Here is a 20,397-nt window from a genome sequence, read left to right as displayed (position 1 = left end):
ATGAACCACAGAGGAGGCTTCCTTCATCCCATCACTCGGGAAATCACAGGTTCTTGGGAGCTCTGAGTCAGGTGCCAGGACGAAGAACAGATTTCCTGTCATCCTGCAGCATCACTCTCGGGTGCTGGCTGCGAGCCCCCTCCCCCATTTTTCCCCAGGGCCCCATGCCCTCTGGCATGTGGGATCTTAGTACCTTGACCAGGGGTCAAACTCATGGCCCGCACATTGCAAGGCAAATTCCCAACCTCTGGACCACCAGGGAAGTCCCTGTAATTTAAGAGCAGAAAAACAACCACCATCACACACAGTCCAGACCCTATGCCTTCCAGCTCTCGCCCCCATAAGCCCTAGGAAGTTGTCAGGCCCTTGCCAGCTGGTTTTCTCCCAAACCGGCTCCAACTGGGACTGCCCCTCAAGTCCCCAGAACTGTCCTTGCCCACAGGTGACCTGTGAGTGCGTGCTAGGTCCCTTCATCGTGTCCGAGTATGTGTGACCTATGGACTGTAGCCTTCCAGGCTTCTTTGTCCATGAGGATTCTCCAGGCAAGAACACTAGAATGGGTTGCCATGCCCTCTTCCAGGAGATCTTCCTGACCCAGGGATTGAACCCAGGTCTCCTGCAGCTCCTGCTCTGCAGGCGGATTCTCTACTGCTGAGCCACTAGGGAAGCCACAGTGTGGCCTCCCAGTGTCCAAATCTCGTTGTCACACCACAGTCTGCACTCTCCCCCTCGGGGCAGCCTCTGACCGCCCAGCCCCTCTGCTCCTGGGAATTTCTCAGGGGCCCCGCCTCTGGTCCTTCATCTCCCCTTCCTATCCTTCATTGGCCCAGGGCTGGGTCCTCAAGCCCCACCCACATCCTAGCCGGGCAGCTTCATCCACTGCTGCTGCTGCTGCTGCTGCTAAATCGCTTCAGTCGTGTCCGACTCTGTGCGACGCCATAGACGGCAGCCCACCAGGCTCCCTCGTCCCTGGGATTCTCCAGGCAAGAACACTGGAGTGGGATGCCATTTCCTTCTCCAATGCATGAAAGTGAAAAGTGAAAGTGAAGTCGCTCAGTCATGTCCGACTCAGAGACCCCATGGACGGCAGCCATCCACTATTGGGGCTTAAATCCCATCTATGCTTCAATGATACCCACCGTCCTGACTCCAGCCGTTGGGTGGGGGTGGGGGAACGTCCTTGGAGCTCTTGACTCAGGGTCCAGTCTGCTGCTGCTGCTGCTAAGTCGCTTCAGTCGTGTCCGATTCTGTGCGACCCCATAGATGGCAGCCCACCAGGCTCCTCCGTCCATGGGATTTGCCAGGAAAGAGTACTGGAGTGGGGTGCCATTGCCTTCTCCGCAGGGTCCAGTCTGGATACCTCCAATTAGCTGATGGGGCTTCCCAAACTTAGCAGTCCTTAGACTTACTACCTCCCACAGTGGGGCTCCTCCTACAGGAACTGGAAACTCCTGTCATTCCAGGTGTTCAGCCTGCCAACACCAGGGTTTGATCAGTTTAAAGTCTGCCGCAGCTCTGCCTACTCCGCCCCACTTTTCTGCCTGCACCTGGTCCAGCCTTATTATTGCCCATCTGAACCAGCGCAATCCCTCTGGCCCATCCATCCCCTGGCTCCTCACCTCACCTCCAGGATCTGTCCTCCCCACAACAGCCACCAGAGGGCGCCTGTGAGCACCTGAGTGAGAGCCCACCCTCACCTCCACAGTCTGTCTTCCCCACAGCAGCCACCGGAGGGCGCCGGTAAGCCCCCGAGTCTGGTCATGTCCACCAAGTCCAAGTCGGTCCTGCTGCAGGGCTTTCGCATCCAATAAACTTCTTCCCTCCGGTACTGCCGGGACTGGTCCTTTCCTCCTCTGGGTCTCTGGTCAAGTATCAGCTGAACGTGACCTCGGCTTCCCTATTGCAAACTTTAACTTCCCTCCTAGCAGCCCTATGCTGCCCTCAAACCACTGAGGGCAGGGTGGTCTTCCCGCCCACCCCACCCTCAAACCACTGTTCACTTTCTCTTTTTAAAAAAAAAAATCTCATTTATTTTGGCTGCACTGGGTCTTCATTGCTACACACAGGAGCTTTCTCAAGCTGTGGTGAACAGAGGCTTTAGGGCGTGTGGGCTTTGTACGTGTGGCACAGGGGTTCATTAGTTGCAGCTTGCAGGCACTAGCATGATTTGTTGCCCTGTGGCATGTAGAATCTTCCTAGACCAGGGACTGAACCTGCGCCCCCTGCATTTGCCGGAGGATTCGTAACGACTGGACCACCAGGGCCGCCCCACTGTTCCCTTTCTAACACAATACAGTCATTACTCTAAGGTTATGCTTTTCTCAGAGCCTATCTCACCATGTGCGCGCATGCATGCATGCTAAGTCACTTCAGTCACGTCTGACTCTTTGCAACCCTGTGGACTATAGCCTGCCAGGCTCCTCTGTCCATGGGGTTCTCCAGGCAAGAATACTAGAGTGGGTTGCCATGCCCTCTGCCCAGGGGATCTTCCCAACCCAGGATGGAACCCACATCTCCTGGATCTCCTGCAGTGCAGGTGGATTCTTTACCACTGAGTCACTTGGGAAACCCCCTATCTCCCCATCTTGACCATCAGCTCCAGAAGGGTAGGGATTTTCCCAGAAGAGGGAGCAACCTGTGCTAAGGCCCTGTGGGGGGTGATGGATGTGCACGGTAGCACCTGGCAGTGGCTGTTGCTGAGCAAGGGAGGGGGGCAGTGGGCGGAAGTGGTTTGCAATGTGATCACCCAGGCAGATGGTGGCCACAGGCGAGCCTCAATCCTCTTACGCAAAGCTCCTTAATACTTCCGCCAGGCAGGTCACCTCCAGGCCTCTCCTGCTCCGGGTGGCTGTCATGCCGGGGCTGGCAGCCGAGGAGGGGATGGACGACTGGAGCCCAGCCCCGCCACTCTATGAGGAGTACCGCCCGCCACCGCTGGACGCCATCCGCCTGCCCAGGGGCGTGCTGTACCTGCTGCTGGCTGCGTTCCTGGTGGTGGCCGTGGCTTATGCCATTGTGGGCCATCTCATCAAGGACCTTGCCCACGATCTGGCTGGTGAGCCACTCTCCACCTCACCTGGCGTGGGCTAGTGCAGGATCACGGCGGGAGGGAGGTCCCAAGGGTCTCCCGTAGCCAGGGAAGAGGGCAGAAGGTGGCCATGCCTGGGGATGCTCCTCATCACCTTCCTGTCGCAGACTGGGCTTTTGGCCCGAAGCCGGATCAGGAGGACGCCCCCCGGGAGCTGCCTGAGAGCCCCGAGGGCGAAGACCTGGAAGAGCTGGACCTGCAGCTGGCTCTGGCCTGGCGGGGCGAGGAGGACATGGGTGGGGGTGGTGAGGGGACCCCTGCAGAAGCCCCCGACCGGGCCCCCCGCCGCCCCTCCATTGCCTTCAAAGATCCGCCAGTTCGGAGCTCCTTTTGGAAGCTGGGCTGAGTTGGGCCCTGCCCTGGGGCCCAGGAGGCCGGCTCCAACCCCTTTGGCAGTTTTATTAATATAAAGCGGACTCATGCCCATCAGAGCCTTTTCTCCACTGATCTGCGCTGTCTTGACAGAGAAAGCATGGTCTTTCTTGGCTGGCAGGCTCCAGTGGTTGGACACTGTTTTATTTGCATGCTCTGGCTTCCCCCATTCTGCCAGAGCCTAACCCAGCCCAGTTTCCACCAAGCCCTGGGCAACCTGTAAACCAAAAACACTAAGGAGATTAAAAAAAAAAAAAAATCTCACAACAATAGCGGCCAACACCTAGCTAGAGTTGTGGGATGCTAAGCAAGCTCTTTCTGTATTTTATTTCATTCAGTCCTCTGAGGTAGGACTTATCCACCCATTTATCAGATGGGAAAACAGAGGCATGCAGCCCAGATGTGACTTAGTTGGAGTGGAGAGAATTTTTTGCGGAATGAGGCCAGCCCAGCCAGTAACCTGCCTGGGGCAGCAGAGGCATGCCCCCTAGGCTCCTCCATCTCCAGGTCCTCTCAGCTAGATTATGGGGTGGTCTGTCTCTGGGGGTCCTGACTTCCTAACTAGCCTGAGGCTAGGGGCCTACTTCCCTCCCGAGCTTTGCATGCGGCAGGGCACACAGTGTGCCTGATGGGCTGGGCTGACTGGGCTTGCCTTGGGCTCCACTCAGTGGCCCTCATGGACCACGGCCATGGTCAGAGCTCAGGAAGGGAGGGGGCAGTGATGCTAGAGGCCTGGAGAAGGGCCAGGCCTCCCCACCCCAGTCTTCCTGCCATGTGCCTGGGCCGTGGCTGTCCCATGGCGGCTGTGGGGTAGGGTCCCCCTTCTGCCAGGCAGGGCCATCTATCTAATCAACTTAGTGATCAAGGTTGACACCCAGGACAGCTTTGGGCCTGAGTCATCAGTGGCTCCGGGGCCCCATTCTCCAGGGTTTGAAGGTGGACGGCGGCCCCTCCCTTCTTGCTCCTTGTGCTCTCCCTGGAGTTGGCTGTGCGTGCCCCGGGGTCAGGGAGCCACAATGAAGCAGTATAAGCTGGTGACGAGAGAGACCTTGTTCACATCCCAGTGCTGGCTGTTTCTGCCCAGCCTGGCACTCCTGGCCTCCCTGTAAAATGCAGGTGGCAAAAGTCTGTGGTGTGTGCAGAGAAAGAAATGTAATGAGGGGTAAAAGCACTGAGTCAGGAAGCAAGGTCAGGGCCATCTCAGCTCTGCTCCTGTGGGGCGAGCCTGGGGGCCCCGCAGGCTGGCTGTCCAGGGGTGGGACACAGAGCACAGGGGCTGGACTCCCGAGTTAATCGTTACAACCAGGTCCAGAGTCTGCCCTCCTGGAAGGCGGGGGAGAGGGTGTGGGATGCCAACCAGGTGGGGCAAAGGGAGGGGCCGTCACTCGGGGCCTGCCCCGCCCCCAGACCCGCCTGCCCCCTTATCAGGAGCTGGGCAGGGCCTCCCCTGACCCTGACGGGGGGACTGCACACTCCAGCACCCCGGCTGCTGGCTCCTCTGCACGATGGGGACCTTAGGGATCCTGCTTCTGCTCATGGGTCTGCTCCTGTCGCCAGCTGAGGCCCAGAAGGGTAAGGCTCTGACCTCTGGTTTGGGGGGTGGGAGGAGGGGTTGGGGGATGGGCTCGGACATGGGCTCACCCCCTCCCCACTTGATGAGAAACCAAGGACCCTGAGAAGAGAGGGGACAGGCAGAAGAGAAGGGAGGCCCCCTCCCCAACTCTCCCACTCCCTCGGGGCTTCCCACCCCATCTCTGAGGCACTTCCCTGCAGTCCGGTGTTGAGGACCCTGCTTTCTCACTGCCCAAGGCCTGGGTTCAACCCCTGGTCGGGGGACTAAGAGCCCACAAGCTGCGGTGTTGCAAAAACAAGCAAACAAATTAAAAGGACTTCCCTGGCAGTCCTGGGGTTAGGACCCCACACTTCCACTGCCCGGGGCGCGGGTTCCATCCTGGTTGGGGGACTAGGTTGCCCATGCTAATGTCTGAGCATCTCCTGCACTCTTCTTTCCCTGTCCTCTTGGGGGCCCCCACCTTTCCCTGGTGCTTCCCTGGTGGCTCAGACAGTAAGGAATCCACCTGCAATGCAGGGAGACCTGGGACTGACCCTTGGATTGGGAAGATCCCCTGGAGGAGGGCGTGGCAACCCCCTCCAGTATTCTGGCCACAGACAGAGAGGAGCCTGGCGGGCTACAGTCCATGGGGTTGCCCAGAGTCGGACACAACTGAGGGACTAATACTCCACTTTCCACCCTTCCCGTTTCTGAGTCCCCACTGCCCCCGGTTCCCCACAGAGCGCCATCTGAAGCCCTGGCTTGTGGGCCTGGCTGCGGTCGTGGGGTTCCTGTTCATTGTCTTCGTTCTCATGTTGGCCAACCGCCTCTGGTGCTCCAAAGCGAGGTGGGAGCCCCGTTCCTCACCCCTTCCCCTCCCACTCCCGAAGTGCTGGGCACCTCCTCCCACTTCATGACCCTCTCTGGTCCCTTTCCTTGTCTCCCCATCCCCTACCCCCCTTGCACCCCCAGCCCAGGACAGTCATGCAGTTCCGCCCACCGGCTCTTGCTTCCTGGAGTTCCTTCAATCTGGGGGAGACTGAGGCTGTCTCCACTTCCTGCCCTTTATCCATCCCCACCCCTCCGACTCCCATCTCTTCTGCAGAGCTGAGGATGAAGAGCGGCCCTCATTCAGGATGCATCCCAACCCATATGAGGAGGTGGATCTGAGGTACTGCTGCGTGAGCATGAGAGTGTGTGGTCAGTGGGTCTGTATGAGGCGTCTCTCAGGGACAGGAGGGGTGGGTGTGCACTGATGACCTCTTTCTGTCCTGGAACACTTCAAGCACACTCTGGTCCCAGGGCCTTAGCACCTACTGTTTGTTCTGATTTGTACACCTTTGCCCATATCTTCTGGCTGGCTCTGTCTCTCCTCCAGTCCCTGTTCAGATGGTTCCTCCCCACAGAAGCCCAATCTGACGAACAGCCTTCCTGATGCTCTCTCTGACACAGCCCTGCATCTTTGCACATATTGCCAACTGAAATTGTCTAAGTCATTTACCGGTTTCTGAACAGAACTTAGCTTTGGTCCAGGCTGTGTCCCCAGGGCCCTGCCCAGGGCCTGGCATGCGGTAGGCACTTACTAAATGCCTGTTGAACAAGATGGTGGTGTGGGATAGTGCAGGGACTGTGTGCAAGCGTGTGATTTGGTGTAGGTGACTCTCCTGGATTCAGGGTCTCCCATGATCCTGTTTCCAGATGTGACTCTGGTGAGAGCTCAGGGCTGGAGGCTCTTATGGAGCAAGAACCCCAACTTTCGGCAAAGGTTTGGGGACAGGAGTAGGAGCTGGGAGCTGGGAGGAGACTATCCTGGCTGGAAGATTCTCAGCTGAGCCCAAGATGCCTGAGGGAGGGGTCTGGGCTGGACTATGTTTAGACCCAGCTCAGCCACAGTAAAGTGTGATTCCTGCTCTCAGGATGTGCTGGAGGCTCCAGGTCCAATAAGTGCTCCTAATTCATAGTTTGCTCCCTGCCAGGTTCATTCCTTCCCCATCCATCTGTTTACACTCCCACACACAAATCCTCCCATTCATTCTCCCATCTATCCATCCACCCATCATCCATTCTCCCATCCATCCACCCATCCATCTATCCATCCCCCCATCCATCCATTCTCCTATCCATCCATCCATTCTTCCAATGAACAACTGAACCTTAGTTCTGCCTTTGTGAAATGGAAATCACAAGGCTGCCTTGTAGCGGCTGTTTTGAAGATGCAGCAAAGACTTTTTGTAAAGCATTGGGACAGGTAAAGGCCTGGCACAGGTGAGGGTCTGTTAAGTGGGAATGACTCTGGTTTGTTACCAAGGTTTGGGGTCTTTGTGTCCTTACAGAAAAGAAGACAAGAAGGGGAAGGCAGAGAAGGAGGAAAAGGCTGAGGAGAAAAAAGCTGGGAAGGGGGAAAAGGCCAAGAAGAAAGGAAAGAGAAACTTCGGGCTGGAGCTAGAGGAAAATGAGGAGCGCAGGGACTACGAGAAAGTCAAGAACACGGCCATGTGAAGATTCAGTCACCTCCTCCAAGCAGCCCGCCAGAGATGCCCCTTCCACACCCTAGAAGCAATGAGCTGAACCTGAAGCCACTGTGGTGACTCCATCTGAGGTTGAGAGTACAGCGCCCTGAATGAAGAGGCTTGGAACCCTGCCCACTCCCCACCAAGGAGGGCTCTTCATGTGTTATGCAGTCTGTATTGTTAGGATTTGTTCTGTCTGGTGATTCTTCTTGCACTCGGAGACCATCCCTGGTTCCCGAGAAGCCCCCAACCCCCACAATCTCACCGCTCCACCCACTTCTCCCCACTGCCTGACATCTATTGGCCAAAACCTCCTCCCTCCCGTTCAGCTTCAGGACGGACCAGTATAGGCCAGGGACTGCCTCTTGGGGGAGAGCCTTTCAGAAGGGCTTCCGTTGTCCCCGGGGACTCAGTTTCCCCAGGAGGAGACAGTTTCGGGGGCTGGGAGCAACGCCCGGGCAGCTGTGGGAGACCAAACTCCACCGTGCCCAGGTGCTGGGCAGATCAGATGCTCCCCTTGCAATCTTGATCCTGCTGTCCTGAACCCTGAACTTTGAGCCCGAGGGCTGCCTCCTGGGAAAGCCTTGCTCCCCCCACCCCCGGCTTTTTGGGTCATGTGATTCCATTTCCAGAAACTGGGTCTTGACGGGTGGGGTGCCTCTGGGTGCACCATCTTGGGAGGGGACAAGCCTCCTCTGCTCTCCTCACTTTCTTTAGGCTCTGGACCTTGCCCTGGATGTTAACCATTTCCTAATGAGAACTTTGATAAAGGCTGGTGTTTATCATTTTATTTATGGATTGGCTGTGCTGGGTCTCCGTTGCTGCGCAGGTTTTTCTCTAGCTGTGGCCAGCGGGGGCTCCTCTCTTGTTCCGCAGGCTTCTCGTTGCGTTGGCTTCTCTGGTTGCGGAGCAGGCTTCAGTAGTTGCATTAGGGCTCCCCTGTGGAGCCAGTAGCTGGGGCGGTAGCCCAAAAGGCAGGGAGCTTCTGAGACTATCCCAGGATCGGCCACCAGGGGGCAGAAAAGTCGTAAATAAAAATATATAATAATCTCCCTAAAAGATGCTTCCGCTGAACGCCTAGCGTCCTTATGGTCTCAGTCTCTGTCGGTTTGCAGTTCGTCCCATTTTCCAGCTGAAAATACTGAAACTTAGAAAGAAGGGCGCCACCAGCCCAGGTCTCCCTGGCCGTTGTTGGCAGCGCTGGGATGGAAGCCTAGGCTGCCAAGGGGACGGGCACATGCAGGGGCTGGCTAAGGTCAGATTTGGAGGTTCATGTCCTAGGACGGGAGAGGGTTAGGGTAGAGGGTGTTCCTAGCTGGGAGAACTGTGTTCCTCTGGGATGCTGTGTGGCCCCAGGGAAGTGGCCTAACTTCTCTGAGCCTCGAGTTGGCTTCACTTTTGCAATGTGAGGACAAGAGTTCTGACCACCAGAGTGTGAGACTTGATGGAGGTGCTGGGACTTCAGAGCCAGTGCAATGCCTGGTGGTCAGGAAATGAGTTTCCCACCGTTCTCGAGCCGCCCCTACTGTGGCTCTGACCGTGGAGAGTGAGGGTCAGGATGGGCCTCAGGGAGACAGGGACAAGGAAGCTCAGGACCCTGAGCCCCTCCCCATGGTGCCCGGAATTCAGGGAGGGGACCCCACCTCCTACTTCCTGGGGCCCCGGCCACACCCTGCCCTGGGGTGCGCTGAGCAGGCCACTTCCTTCTCCCTCCGGGGCTGCAACCCCAGAATCTGCTGGATAGGGGCGAGGACAGAGGGCACAGGATGGGTAGATTCTGGAAGACCCCCGGTCAACTCTCTCTTCTCGCAGCTCTGATCCCAAGGCTGGTGGAGGCCCAACCCCGTAAGGCCTTGGGAGGGAGTAGGGGTAGGGTAGGGAAGAGAGTCCCAACCTGGAGGCCCCGACGCTGACCCAGCCCTGCTCCCGCCCGCAGTGGCCCAGCGGAAGTCGTGGCTGGTGGGGCTGGGGGCTGCGCTGGCCTTCCTCTTCCTCATCTTTGTCCTCACCTTGGTCTACGCCGTCTGGTGCCGGGAGTCCCAGGACAGGTGGGTTCTCACCCTCTGAGCCCCTCCCCATCATTTACTCTTTAACATCTCAGCTCCGCCCCTCTCTGAGTCCTGCCCCTCTAAGACCCTCCTCGCGCCAAGCCTCTCCCCTCCAAGCCCCTCCCCTCTAAGTCCCTCCCCTCTAGGAGCCCCTTCCCTCTCGAGCATCCTCCAAGACTGGGCAGGACCAGCGGGGTAATTCTCTGATTCTGAGAGGCCCCCAGGGGGACCTCACAGGACCTCACTGACTTCGCTCCTGACTACCCACCTGCAAAACGAGGGTGGCTTCCTCACAGAGATACCCCATCCCTAGGATGTGTTTCAATAGGGGGGTCTATAAAGTATCACCCCCATGCCAACACCACCCATTTATCCATCCACCTGTCCATTATCCATCCATCATCCCCCCTGACCTGTCTCCCACCTTTTCTCTCTCCTTCCCTCCCTCCATCATCCATCTCTCTTGTCTGTCCATCCATCCATCCACCCACGTTCCCACCCCCCATCCATGCGTCCATTCGTTCGTCTATCCACACACTCATTAATCCATCCATCCATCCGTCGCTCAAGCCCTTCATCTCTCTGCCGGTCCACTCACCCACAGTTCTGAAACCCAGGAAGCCAAAGAGGCCAGAAATTAAGAGCTCAGTTTTGGCTCATACAGTTCGCGATCCTGAACTTCCTTCGTGTTCTAAGGGGGCCAGTGTCCTAAGCTGCCTGAGTCTCGTCAGCTTCTGTGTCATGGGAACAGTAAGGGTGCCTATAGGACTCAGAGCTTCTGGGAGAATTGTCAGAGGCCTGGAGTACTGTCTGTCCTTATTAACTCGGATTATCGGGGCTCTTCTGGTCTCCACAGCAATGAAGAGAAGGAAGAGGAAACTGTGAGAAAGGAGAAGGGAGAGGACGACTGGGGGCTGGAACTGGAGGAGGCAGAGGGGCCTCCGAACCATGAAGCAATGGCAAGTTCCTCCACATGAAGTCTTCCCACTCATCTCCTCCAGGCAGTCCTCCAGGGATGCCCCAATGCCTTCTCCACACCCTGTCAGCAAAGGACCTGGTCCTGGGGCCAGTAAGATGACTCTCTGGGATTCAGAGGTCTCAGAACCCGCTCCAAATCCCTCTCAGAGGGCTCTCTGTGTGTTACCTGGTGGTCCCGTACCCCTTCCCAAGCTTGGTCTCCACCTGATGATCCTTCTTGAGCTTGGAGGGTGCCCCTGGAGGAGTCGCCCACATCCCCGCAATAACCTCCCCCCCCCGCAACTGTCTCATGTCTCTTTACCCAGTCCATCGCAAGCATCTTTTTACCCAGCACCTGATTTCTTTTCCCACCTCCAATTTCTGTCAGGTTTTGATTTCATCAGAGAAGGCAGGTCCTCCTGTTGCCCAGGTGTAAGCTCTTTCAAGAGCTTTCTTGGAGTCCCAGTCCCTCTCCTGGCTGCTGTTCGCTGTCCCTGGCTCAGCGCGCAGGGCCGTTTAGGGGGAGACGAGAGCTTCTCCTACCCTGTGCTGAGTTTCAGCACTCTGTCCTGCACGCTAGCACTCCCAGGGGGTGGGGTGAGGGTGCAGGGCTGGGAGTAGGGGGGCGACACAGGACCATTACCCCCTCTTCCTGTCCTGCACTCCTGGTGGGGAGGCTCCATAGAGGAGAAGGAGCTGGAGTCCTCACTTCTTTGCTGTGTATCCCGGAGCAAGTAACTTAACCTCTCTGTGCCCAAGAGTCTAGTTCTGTAAAAGGAAAGAATAAATCCTTCTTAAGTTGTCTTGAGGAATTGAATGAAATACTGTCTACAAAACTCCGGAGCGCAGGACCCAGCACCCTAAAGGCATCTAACAAGTATCAGCTTTCTGTATGCTGAAATGGTGAGGATGGGGGTGGGGGCAAATGAGCCTGCCGCCTCAGATTTGCGGGATCCTGAAGGTCAGAGGGTGTGTTTTCAGACAGTTCTGGGAGCGTAGTTTTCAGTCCTCCAGTTTCCTCCAGGCGAGGCCCGGCGCTTCCGCGTGGGTGGCCGTGCGGAGGGTGGGGCGGGAAGGGAGAAGGGAGGTGCTCTCTGGGCTCCTCCCTTTCCGCAGGGGCGGGACTTCCCTACTAGGAGGTGTCTGGGGGCATTTCGGGGGAGTTTTTTGGTTGTCGCAAGCCTTCCCCTTTTATGGCATTTAGTGGGGAGTCAGTGCTGGGACAGCCCTTTCAAAGCCCCCAAATTGTTTTACCCCAGGGGCCAATGGATGAAGAAGACTCGGCTTTCCTTGAGATTAAAGGCCAGATTGAGTCCCCCCACCCCGGCTGAGCCTCGACCCTGGGATGAACCTCCAGCCTCCGGCTGAACCCTCCATCCCAGCTGAACCCCCACCAAGTTGAGCCTCACCCGAGATAAGAGCCCCATCCCGCAAAAGAAGCTCCTTCTAGATCCCCTCTTCCCTTCTTGCCGCCCCCTACCCTTCCTCCCAAGCGGGACTGTGGGGTTGGGGGTCAGCTGACTCCTCCACCCGGGACCTGGTTCCTGGATCCAGGTCCTAGGTCTGACCACAAGGGGGCGCCAGAACCTCTTCGCTGAGCGCAGAAGCGACCATCCCTTCTGGGAATGCAGCAGGGGCCAGGGAAGGATGCGCGTCCACCCGGGGGTCCTGGGATCCCTCATCCCTGCCTCACGAGTGTTCTGCGCCTGTTACCGGGTGGCGAGGTGGGCTGCGTCCCTGGGTGTCCGCGTCGGCGCATCCTACCTGAGTCTCCGCTCATCTTGCCGTCTTTCTGTGCCTCAGTTTCCCCATCAGTGAAAAGAGATAGAAACGTCCCTCCCCGGAGTGCGGGGTGGCGTGTGGCTAAGATGGAAGGAGCCTGGGCAGCCTGGGAGCTTTGACTGCATGTCTTGGGGTCTCTGGGGGACTGCTAGGGGGGTAGGATGAAGGACCCCCCCCCCCAAGAAGGGGGAGTGGCTGCCCCTCACAGGCATGAGAAGCTTCTCTGATGGCTCAGATGGTAAAGAATCCACCCGCAATGCGGGAGGCCAGGTTCAATCCCTGGGTCAGGAAGATCCCCTGGAGAAGGGAATGGCTTACCCATTCCATTATTCTTGCCTGGAGAATCCCATGGACAGAGGAGCCTGGTGGGCTACAGTCCTTGGGGTTGCAGAGTCGGACACAACTGAGCGACTTTGATAGGCATGATACTTCCGTACCGCCACCCTCTGTGGCTTTGGGGAGAGCTGGACATGAATGGTTCTGAGTGGTCAGGGGTGGGGTTGGATAGACAGAGATGCTGGGGTGCTGAGAGGGCAAGCATGGGCTCCACCTAGGCAGGTGGGCAGGGCCTCCTGGAGGTGAGGGTAGAGGAACCAAGCCAAGCTCAGTCCCCTTCTCTGCCCACAGCCCTCCAGGGCTCCTGCCTCCCTGGGGTTAAAGTCCCAAGTCCTCCTGTGACCCACAAACCCCTAAACAACCTGCTTTGTCTCCTCCCTGCCTTCCCCTCCTCCCTCTCTCCCCCTCCCTCACTCCACTCAAGCCACACAGGCCTCCTCACTGTTCCTCCAGCACACCAGGCACAGTCCTGCCCCAGGGCCTTTGCACGGTGTGTGCCCTCTGCCTGGAACACTCTTCTGTTAGATTTTCAGGAGGCTGTTTCTTCTCTCCATTCAAACTTCTGTTGAAAGGTTACTTCCTCACGTGAGGCCAACTCTCCTATCCCGTACTCTGCTCTATTCGTCTCCCTGGCATTTATCTCCTCTGACATACATTTATTTTTATTGTTTATTTTCTGTTTTCCCAACTTTGAACTGTGCCACAAAGGCAGATATTTAGGGCGTTTTGTTCTCCACTGTGTCCCAAGGGCTGGGTACCCAGAAGATACTCAGGGAATCTTTGGTGAATGAATGGGATTTTGCTAGGTGAGGGAAAAACAAGGAAGGAAGGCAGTCTGTACATTTATGGAACACTGGCTATGTGCCAGGCTTTGTCCCTGGAGGCAGGCAGGAGGTGGAATTATCTGAGCTGGCACAGAGCAGGTGCTCCATAGATGCCCATGGAACTTGTTGATCAAAGGCGCTGAGGAATTCCAAGACTGGTTTTCTGAGGCTACCTCCCCCTCCAGCCTCTTCCCTGCACTTTGACAAGAACCTGGAACAGCCTGAACGCAACACAGAAAGGAGGACCCAAGACAGCTAGAAAGAGTCGAAGCATAGCTTGTTTAATTTTTATACATTTTTTCTTTTTTCTTTTTTTTTTGCCTTTTATTGAATCTTTTATGGAACCCCCCTTTTCATTTTTTTTCTTTTTTTTTTTGCATAGGGAAACAAACAAACAAAATAATAACAGCCAGAGTCACTTTCTGTAAATGGTACTTAGGTAGGCGCATCCGCGGAAACTGAAACGACTGCGTAATATACAAGGTTATGAACGGAGTATGATGTGGGGGCACGGGGCAGGGGAGCAGGCAAGGAGAAGGCTGGGTCTGGGTCTGCCCGGATGTCCAGCTCCTTGTCCCCCATCCCTGCCCTGGGGAGGAGAAGAGGGGGGAGGAGATGGGCAGTGGGCTGGCCTGGCACCAACCTTCTCCTGACATAGGTTCATGAGCATGGTGTGTGTGTGTGTGTGTGTGTGTGTATGTGTATGTGTGTGTGTGTGTGTGTGTGTGTGTGTGTGAGTGAAAGAGAGAGAGAGATCCGGTATGTGTGGCAAGCAGAAAGCGAGAGACAAGAGTAAACTATCCTGGTAATATTGGTAAAATACAAAATGGGGGAAAAAACTCAAAAAATATCTCCGAGGCGACAGGAAATGAAACAGCAACACCACCAAAAAATGAGAGAAAAAAAGAGAGAAAGAAAGAAAATTCAGAGAGAAAACGAGTTTCCCTCCTTTCTCCCTGTTGCCCCCCACTGACAACACGTGTTCTGTCCCTCAGACACCCTGCTGTCTCGCCCTCCCACCCCCCATGTGTGGCCCTGGCAAGGGGGAGAGGGTGAGAAGTTGGGGGTAGGGGCCAGGACCCCTGGACTGGAAGGGGCTTTGGTTTCAGGGGGCCTGGCTGGGATCCAAGATGGGAGGCTGGGGTGCTGATGCACTTAGGGAGTGAGCTTTGGGGCTCACGACCGGAGGGGGGCTGGGTAGCTCCTGGCCCCTTTCCAGCGGGTCTCCTTCTAGCCAGGTGGTGTGGAGGACGGGAGTTTTGGGGGGAGTGGGTCTTCCTCTTCTGGAGCCCATGTTCCTGTTGGATCCCGCCTCCTCTTTCCTGAGGCCTAAGGGAGCCCCTGGGCGTTGGGAAGGAGAACCTCAAAGTTACACCAGCAGACGTGTGAGGCACTGCTTGGGAAGTCTGTTTTGGTATCGCTGGCAACAAGTCCTGCTGGGATTGCTTTGGGTCTCCTTGCTTCGCCTGGGGAGCAGGGTGGGGTGGAGGTGGGCCTCCGGGGCCAGCTCGGACCCCACACACTCTGAAATGATTAGGGATAGATCAATGGGGGCGGGGGAGGTGGTGTCAGTTTGGAGATGTGGCTCTCAGGGAGTGTCCCAAGGGGCAGAAAGATAGAAGGACGCAGGAGAGGTAGGACCTGAGGGCACGTCTCTGGAACCTCTCTCCCATCACCCTCCCTAACCCACCCCCCCACACACAAAAAGTAAAAATCAGGGGTCTCAGAGAGAGAGAGAGAGACTCCAGGCCAAAATAAAAAGTAGCCACTGGATAATCTGTATTATGAGAAAAAAATTCCAAAATTATACATATATATATATAATGTATAGTATAGCCCTACACTGGAGGTCAAAGTACCATCAGAGAAGCCAGAGGGAGTGGGTGGCTGGGGTCCCGTCTCTCACAGAGGGCTGGATGGCTGCTCCTGGCCCTGGGATCCTGCCTCACTGGTAGCTGTCCAGCCAAATCTGTTTGCTCCTGGAATGCTGCTGTCTCTGGCGACAGAGGGAAAGTTCCGGAGCTGGGGGTGTGGGGGGTGCTGAGGCTGAAACTGCTGCTTGGGGAGCTGCAGCAGGGCCCCCTCCCTGCACCCTCCCTTGGGGTTCCCTTCCAGTCTGATTGTCTAGCTCAGGGTGGGAATCTGGGCTCATAACCCAGCTAGAACGTGGGTTCCAGACCTGGGCACTGGGGACCCTGGACCCACCCTCCGTCCCCAGGTCAGATAGGGTGGGGTCGGCCTACCTCTCCACACCTCCCCCTCCACCCTGGTCAGGGTCTGCTACCTCCCTCCAAAGAGAGGGATGGAGGTGATCTGTATATATTGGGGAGGTCTCCTTAAGTCTTTTCCACAGCAAGGGCTGGACCCCAAGGTCAGGCTGGGGGATTCTGCATGGGATAGGCTATGAGTGAGCGGGTGACGGTGGGCTTGGGAGGGGATGGGGTTTGAGATGTCAGTTTCATAAGTGTAAAAAAAAACAAAACCCAAAAACACCCAACACCCTGCCCACCTCCCTCCCAGGGCGTGAACCCCAACCGCATTGGCAGGTGGGAGCCTGATTCCTAGTATTTCTGCCTTATTCTGACGCACAGCAGGCAAGGAAGGGAGGGGCTCTGAGGCCGGGGTGCTGTGGGGTGCAGTCATGAGGGACACCATGGTTTGAGGCGAGCCTATGGAGGAGGGGTCCCACAGGGACGTGCCACCCACTCCCCTGTGCCATGGCTGTCCCCACTTCCCTGGTGGCTGGGGGGATGAAAGCCGGAAATGGGCCCTATGGAAACTGACAAGCAGGGCCTGGGGCTCTTGGGCCAAAGGGCCGTTCTCAAGGGCAGGGTCAAGGCCAGGGCCGGGTCTCTGCCCCTGGCCCTGGGGCTGGCTAAGGTGTCTTTTCAGAAGAAAACATGGCATGAGCAGAGTGGCAGATGAAAGCCAGGGTCTGGCTGCAAGTCCCCACCCAGCTCTGGAGACAATTCTAGCATCCAAGGTGGTGGCCGGGGAGCGAATGGGGACTGCCCACCAAGCGTGCGCTGACAGGAGAAGTTTGAGGGGCCTAGGGACCAGGAGGGCCGGAGATGGCGAGGAGGGATGGGCCCAAGGTTGGTGGACCCGGCCTCGGGGTCTCTTGCCTGGACACTTCACTGACTGCTACTGTCTCGGCTTTGGTAGAGTTAAAGGCAGAGAAAATTGGAGGAAAAATTTAAAAAGGAAAGAGAGAAAGAAAAAGAAGGCAAAAAGGGAAACAAGAGAAAATAAGACCGAAGAAAAGACAACAGCAATGGCCGGCCCCTTGGACGGGGCCTGTGACGCGGTGCCCCCTGGCCCCAACCCCTCGGCCGGGCCTCCGTGGCTGAGCTAGACCTTACAGGTACAGACAGACAAATATTGCATATATCGGGTTTGGTTTTGTCTTTTTTTGTTTCATACCAGACCCCCTCTGCAGTCACAGCTGGAAGACATAGTAGAACTGGGGGGTTGCGGGTGGGGTTGGCAAGAGGGTCCTTTCTGCCACCCCAAGGCCAGTCTATGGGGATGGGTCCTTTGGCAAGAAGGAGGGGGCTGTAGGGGGGTAGTGAGACAGCGATGTGACCCTGAGCCAGGGGGATGCCAGCCTGTGGGAGAGGAGGCGGGGGGAGTCTGGCTGTCGGCAGGGTGGCCGCCCCAGGGTGGGGGGGTGAGAACGCATAGGTGCATGCACGGCGTCTGGGGGGGCTGGCCTGTGGCCCAGTGAGGGGAGAGGCCCTTGCCTGGGGTCAGGGCACACCCCTGAGGTCTGTCCGCTGCTGTGGGCAGGGGATGCGAAATGACCCCTCTGGAGCCCGAGGATGGGGCCAGGGGTGGGGGGGGGGTTGCAGAGCACCAGGGGGCACCCCCCATGCAGCAGGAGATGGGGAGACGAGAGCCCAGGGCAGGCTGGGGGCAGGGCAAGCTGTGGGGTGATCGTTGCGGGCATCGCTTTGTTTTTTTTTAAGCAATGTGACTTTTAAGCGTGTGATTTTTTTTGATTCTTAATTTTTTTTTTACAAATAGAAATACATCCCTTTTCAATTTTTACTTTTTATTTCATGTCATTGTTTTGTCATTTTTTTCCTTTTAAACTACACGAGCAGTGCATGCAGCTATCTGTGTGCGCTGATATTGTTTAAAGGTAATACTTATTCTTGGAAGGCAAGGCACATCATGTGATAGAAAATTTCGTGCAAATTAGGAAACATGGAATTTTTTTAAGGGTTTTTTTTTTTTTCTGTATCTTTTTTTTTTTGTTTTCTTTTAAAGAGAAGGAGGGTGGTGGTGGAGGGCTGGAGTTGGGAGTGGCGTGGGGAGGGAGATAGAGCCAGTATCAATTGCCATGCAGTTTCAGCCGCCTCGAGCTGAAGTCAGGAGCCAGGTCACAGAAATCCTCGACTAAGCACCATGCAAAGTTAGGAAGCTGGGGGCTGCCGGGTGCCCCTTCCCCTTCCCTGCCTACCCGCACCCTCAGGTTCCCGGCTGACAAGCTTCCGGATACCCCAAACTGCACGACCCACCCCTCCTGCCCTCCCCCAGAGCGGCCCATGCTTTGGTCCCCAACGGCCACCTGCTGGAGGGGGCCTGGGGACAGACGGACGGACCAAGGGTTCTCGAACCCCTCCGGACAGTGGGAGTGCGGCTGGTGGGGAAGGGTCTTGTGTGTGGGGGTGTCTTTCTCTTTGTGATCGAGTGGGTTCGCCAAGCCCCTTGGGCTAGTCTGGGATGAAAGTCCGGTGTCTGGGGAGGTGGGAGGAGGCTGGCCAGGCCTGGGGCACCGGGGGTTTACCAGGAGAGGGAGAGGCGGGTCAGGCTGGGAGCAGTGGGCGGAGGCCCTCCCAGGGCCATGGCTTTGGCCTAGGCCGGGGATGGGGGTCGGCATTCCCCAGCACCAGGCGTGGAGACCGGCTGGGATTCAGACAGACGGCCGGAAGGGGGCTTTGTGTTTGGGCCTGGTGATCCCAGAACACCTAACACCCTTCCCAGGCCCCTCTTCCCGAGATGGCCATCCCGGGGAGGAGGCGTGGATGGGGCCAGGGAGTGGGGGTAAAGGGGCACCCCATGTCCCCAGGTTTAGTGTTTTTGGAGCGGCTCAACGGAAAATGTTTAGCAGATGGGAGGCCCCCCTACATGGTAGCAGGGAGCCCCAAGGCGCCGACCTCCCCGCCCCCAGCCAGAGCCCCCGGCCGTTCTGGACCACAGGTGGCCTGGCTCCTCTCCTGGCCACCCAGCGGCAACGCCTCCTGGCTGTGCCCCACTTCGGCAGGGGGTGGGGGATGAAAGTGCAAACCATGGTCCCCCTTTGGGCCGGGAGGCACCAGGGAGGGGCTGTCGCTCCAGGATGTAAGGCACTGGCAGAGGAGGCGTGGGGGCGGAGGGGGCACACCAGCTTCTTGAGACCCCAGGCCCCGTGCCCCAGCAGGGCAGGATGCTGGGAGGAGGCCCAGCTCTGCCCCCTGGGCCTGTTGGAGGCGGAGGTTCCATCTCTCTAGCTCTGATGGGGGCATAGCAATGAGGGGTCAGTGACTGGAAGGGGCCAGGTTGCAGGAGAGGAGGGAGAGGGGAGGCCCACGGCCACTCACGTCCCAGCTGGACACAGGGGAGGGGGGCGGGCGGTGGAAATCAGGCACTTAAACCACTCGCTCTCACCTCCCACCTCCACGGGCTAAGTGGGGGGGGGTCCTCCCCGGTTCAAGGGTTGGGTGGATAGAGAGACCAGAGCAGCCCCCAGGCCCCTCCGCTCCACCGCCCCCAGCCCCTTCCTTGGAAAAGTGCATTTCTTACAGTGTGTGCAACGTGGGGCCCTCCCAGGGTGGGTGGGGGGTGTGGAGCCGGTGGGAGGGGGGCTGGGGTGCGCTGGGGTGGCCTCCTGTGCCTGGGGTGGGGCTGGGGGTCATTTGCATAGAGACGTCTCCCAAACCCGGCAGGTGCGGAGGGGCTTCGCGAAAGAGCAGGTAGAGGTCCACGCCTGCCGGGCGCGCCTTCGCCGAGCGTCCATCACATGCTAGTGCCCTGGCCTTGCCGGGGACTCCCTGCCACCCTCTTCTGGCCCCGTCGCCCCCTGCCCACCCAGCTGCCTCCGCTGCCTGCTGCTGGGGTCCCTGGTGGCCCCTCAGGGCCTGCCTCCCCAGCCTGGCGAACACTGTCCCGGAGGCGGCGGTGGGCGCGCGGGTGGAACAGCGGCCGCACTGGGTGCCCTGCCCCACGGGCCTGGCGTGGGCTCCAGGCTGCGCTCACCTGGTCCTGGGAGGAGGTGGGGGTGGCTGGGCCTCCCTGACCAGCAGCAGCAGCAGCGAGAGGAGATGAATAACTTAGGACGATCCCGAGCGTCCGGTCCGTCCGGCCGTGGTGTCCCGAGAGTCCGAAGCGTTGTCATCTTTACCGTCTATCTTCTTGGTTGGGTGGGTTTATTTTTATGTATTGTAATTTTTTCCCCCGTTTGTCTTTTTTTCCGTTTTTTTTTCTTTTTTTTTCCTCTTGTGTTTGTGTCTATGTGATTTTGTCTTTCGGCCGGGCTGGGAGTCGGCGGCGGGGCGTTCTTGCTTGCTGTAGCTTTCCACCGAAAACGTGGGCCGGGGCCGGCCATGCGGCACCCTGGGATTCCTGGGACGAAGGAGCAGGGCGTGGGAAGAAATCTTTCTTATCCCAGATACCAGGACTGGGCGGCCGGAGGGGGACACAGAGAGAGAGAGAGAGAGAGAGATGGGGGTCAGGCTCTGTGGGCCACAGTCTATACCCACTTTGGCCCCCTCGACCCCTGGAACCTATGACCTCTGTCCCAGACTTGTGTAACCTGCTAGGTGACCCTGGGCGAGTGATTGGGCCCCTGAGCAGGGCTGCTGGATAAAACTCAGGAAGTTCAGTTACACCTGAATCCTCAATAAACCTTTTAGTGTAAGTATATCCCATGCATCTTTTGGGATAT

At 57.5% G+C, this 20,397-nt stretch overlaps 3 protein-coding genes across 8 annotated transcripts in view; 2 read left to right on the top strand and 1 right to left on the bottom strand.

Moving 5' to 3' along the window:
* LOC102178997 (small integral membrane protein 24) lies at window positions 1,275–8,312 on the top strand. Of its 3 annotated transcripts, XM_005682582.3 has the most exons (6): window positions 1,293–1,740; window positions 2,814–3,055; window positions 3,196–5,032; window positions 5,754–5,859; window positions 6,118–6,183; window positions 7,346–8,312. In XM_005682582.3, exons 3-6 carry the CDS (start codon window positions 4,966–4,968, stop codon window positions 7,509–7,511), a joined length of 405 nt encoding a protein of 134 aa, XP_005682639.1. In that variant the 5' UTR covers window positions 1,293–1,740; window positions 2,814–3,055; window positions 3,196–4,965; the 3' UTR covers window positions 7,512–8,312. The 3 variants fall into 3 exon arrangements, with proteins under 3 accessions (XP_017906306.1, XP_005682639.1, XP_017906305.1); XM_018050817.1 differs by lacking the exons at window positions 5,754–5,859; window positions 6,118–6,183; window positions 7,346–8,312 and having other exon boundaries at window positions 1,275–1,740; window positions 3,196–4,951; XM_018050816.1 differs by lacking the exons at window positions 1,293–1,740; window positions 5,754–5,859; window positions 6,118–6,183; window positions 7,346–8,312 and having other exon boundaries at window positions 2,503–3,055; window positions 3,196–4,951.
* On the top strand, window positions 8,386–11,321 carry SMIM24 (small integral membrane protein 24). Its single transcript, XM_013965298.2, has 3 exons — window positions 8,386–9,367; window positions 9,459–9,570; window positions 10,427–11,321. The coding sequence occupies exons 1-3, from the start codon at window positions 9,289–9,291 to the stop codon at window positions 10,545–10,547; spliced, it is 312 nt and encodes a 103-aa protein (XP_013820752.1). The 5' UTR covers window positions 8,386–9,288; the 3' UTR covers window positions 10,548–11,321.
* The window catches only part of NFIC (nuclear factor I C), a 72,362-nt gene continuing 67,004 nt past the window's right edge, over window positions 15,040–20,397 (bottom strand). For all 4 annotated transcript variants that reach the window (XM_018050815.1, XM_018050811.1, XM_018050812.1 and 1 more), the window contains one exon: window positions 15,040–20,130. In XM_018050815.1, coding sequence (XP_017906304.1) covers window positions 20,113–20,130 — 18 coding nt within the window. In that variant the 3' untranslated portion in view covers window positions 15,040–20,112. The remainder of the gene's footprint in view (window positions 20,131–20,397) is intronic.

This window comes from Capra hircus, chromosome 7 (assembly GCF_001704415.2).
Source record: "Capra hircus breed San Clemente chromosome 7, ASM170441v1, whole genome shotgun sequence".
Lineage (NCBI taxonomy): Eukaryota > Metazoa > Chordata > Mammalia > Artiodactyla > Bovidae > Capra > Capra hircus.
Note: the sequence above shows the minus strand (reverse complement) of the source record. Positions and strands in the feature narration are given on the sequence as shown.

What these genes read in the sequence shown, in the direction of transcription:
- LOC102178997 (XM_018050816.1), top strand. Translation starts at nt 2,755, where the DNA reads ATGGTGGCCACAGGCGAGCCTCAATCCTCTTACGCAAAGCTCCTTAAT. An exon ending in CCTTGCCCACGATCTGGCTG is followed by an intron (nt 3,056 to 3,195) that starts GTGAGCCACTCT and finishes TTCCTGTCGCAG; the next exon opens with ACTGGGCTTTTGGCCCGAAG.
- SMIM24 (XM_013965298.2), top strand. Translation starts at nt 9,289, where the DNA reads ATGGGTAGATTCTGGAAGACCCCCGGTCAACTCTCTCTTCTCGCAGCT. An exon ending in GCTGGTGGAGGCCCAACCCC is followed by an intron (nt 9,368 to 9,458) that starts GTAAGGCCTTGG and finishes TCCCGCCCGCAG; the next exon opens with TGGCCCAGCGGAAGTCGTGG. An exon ending in TGCCGGGAGTCCCAGGACAG is followed by an intron (nt 9,571 to 10,426) that starts GTGGGTTCTCAC and finishes TGGTCTCCACAG; the next exon opens with CAATGAAGAGAAGGAAGAGG.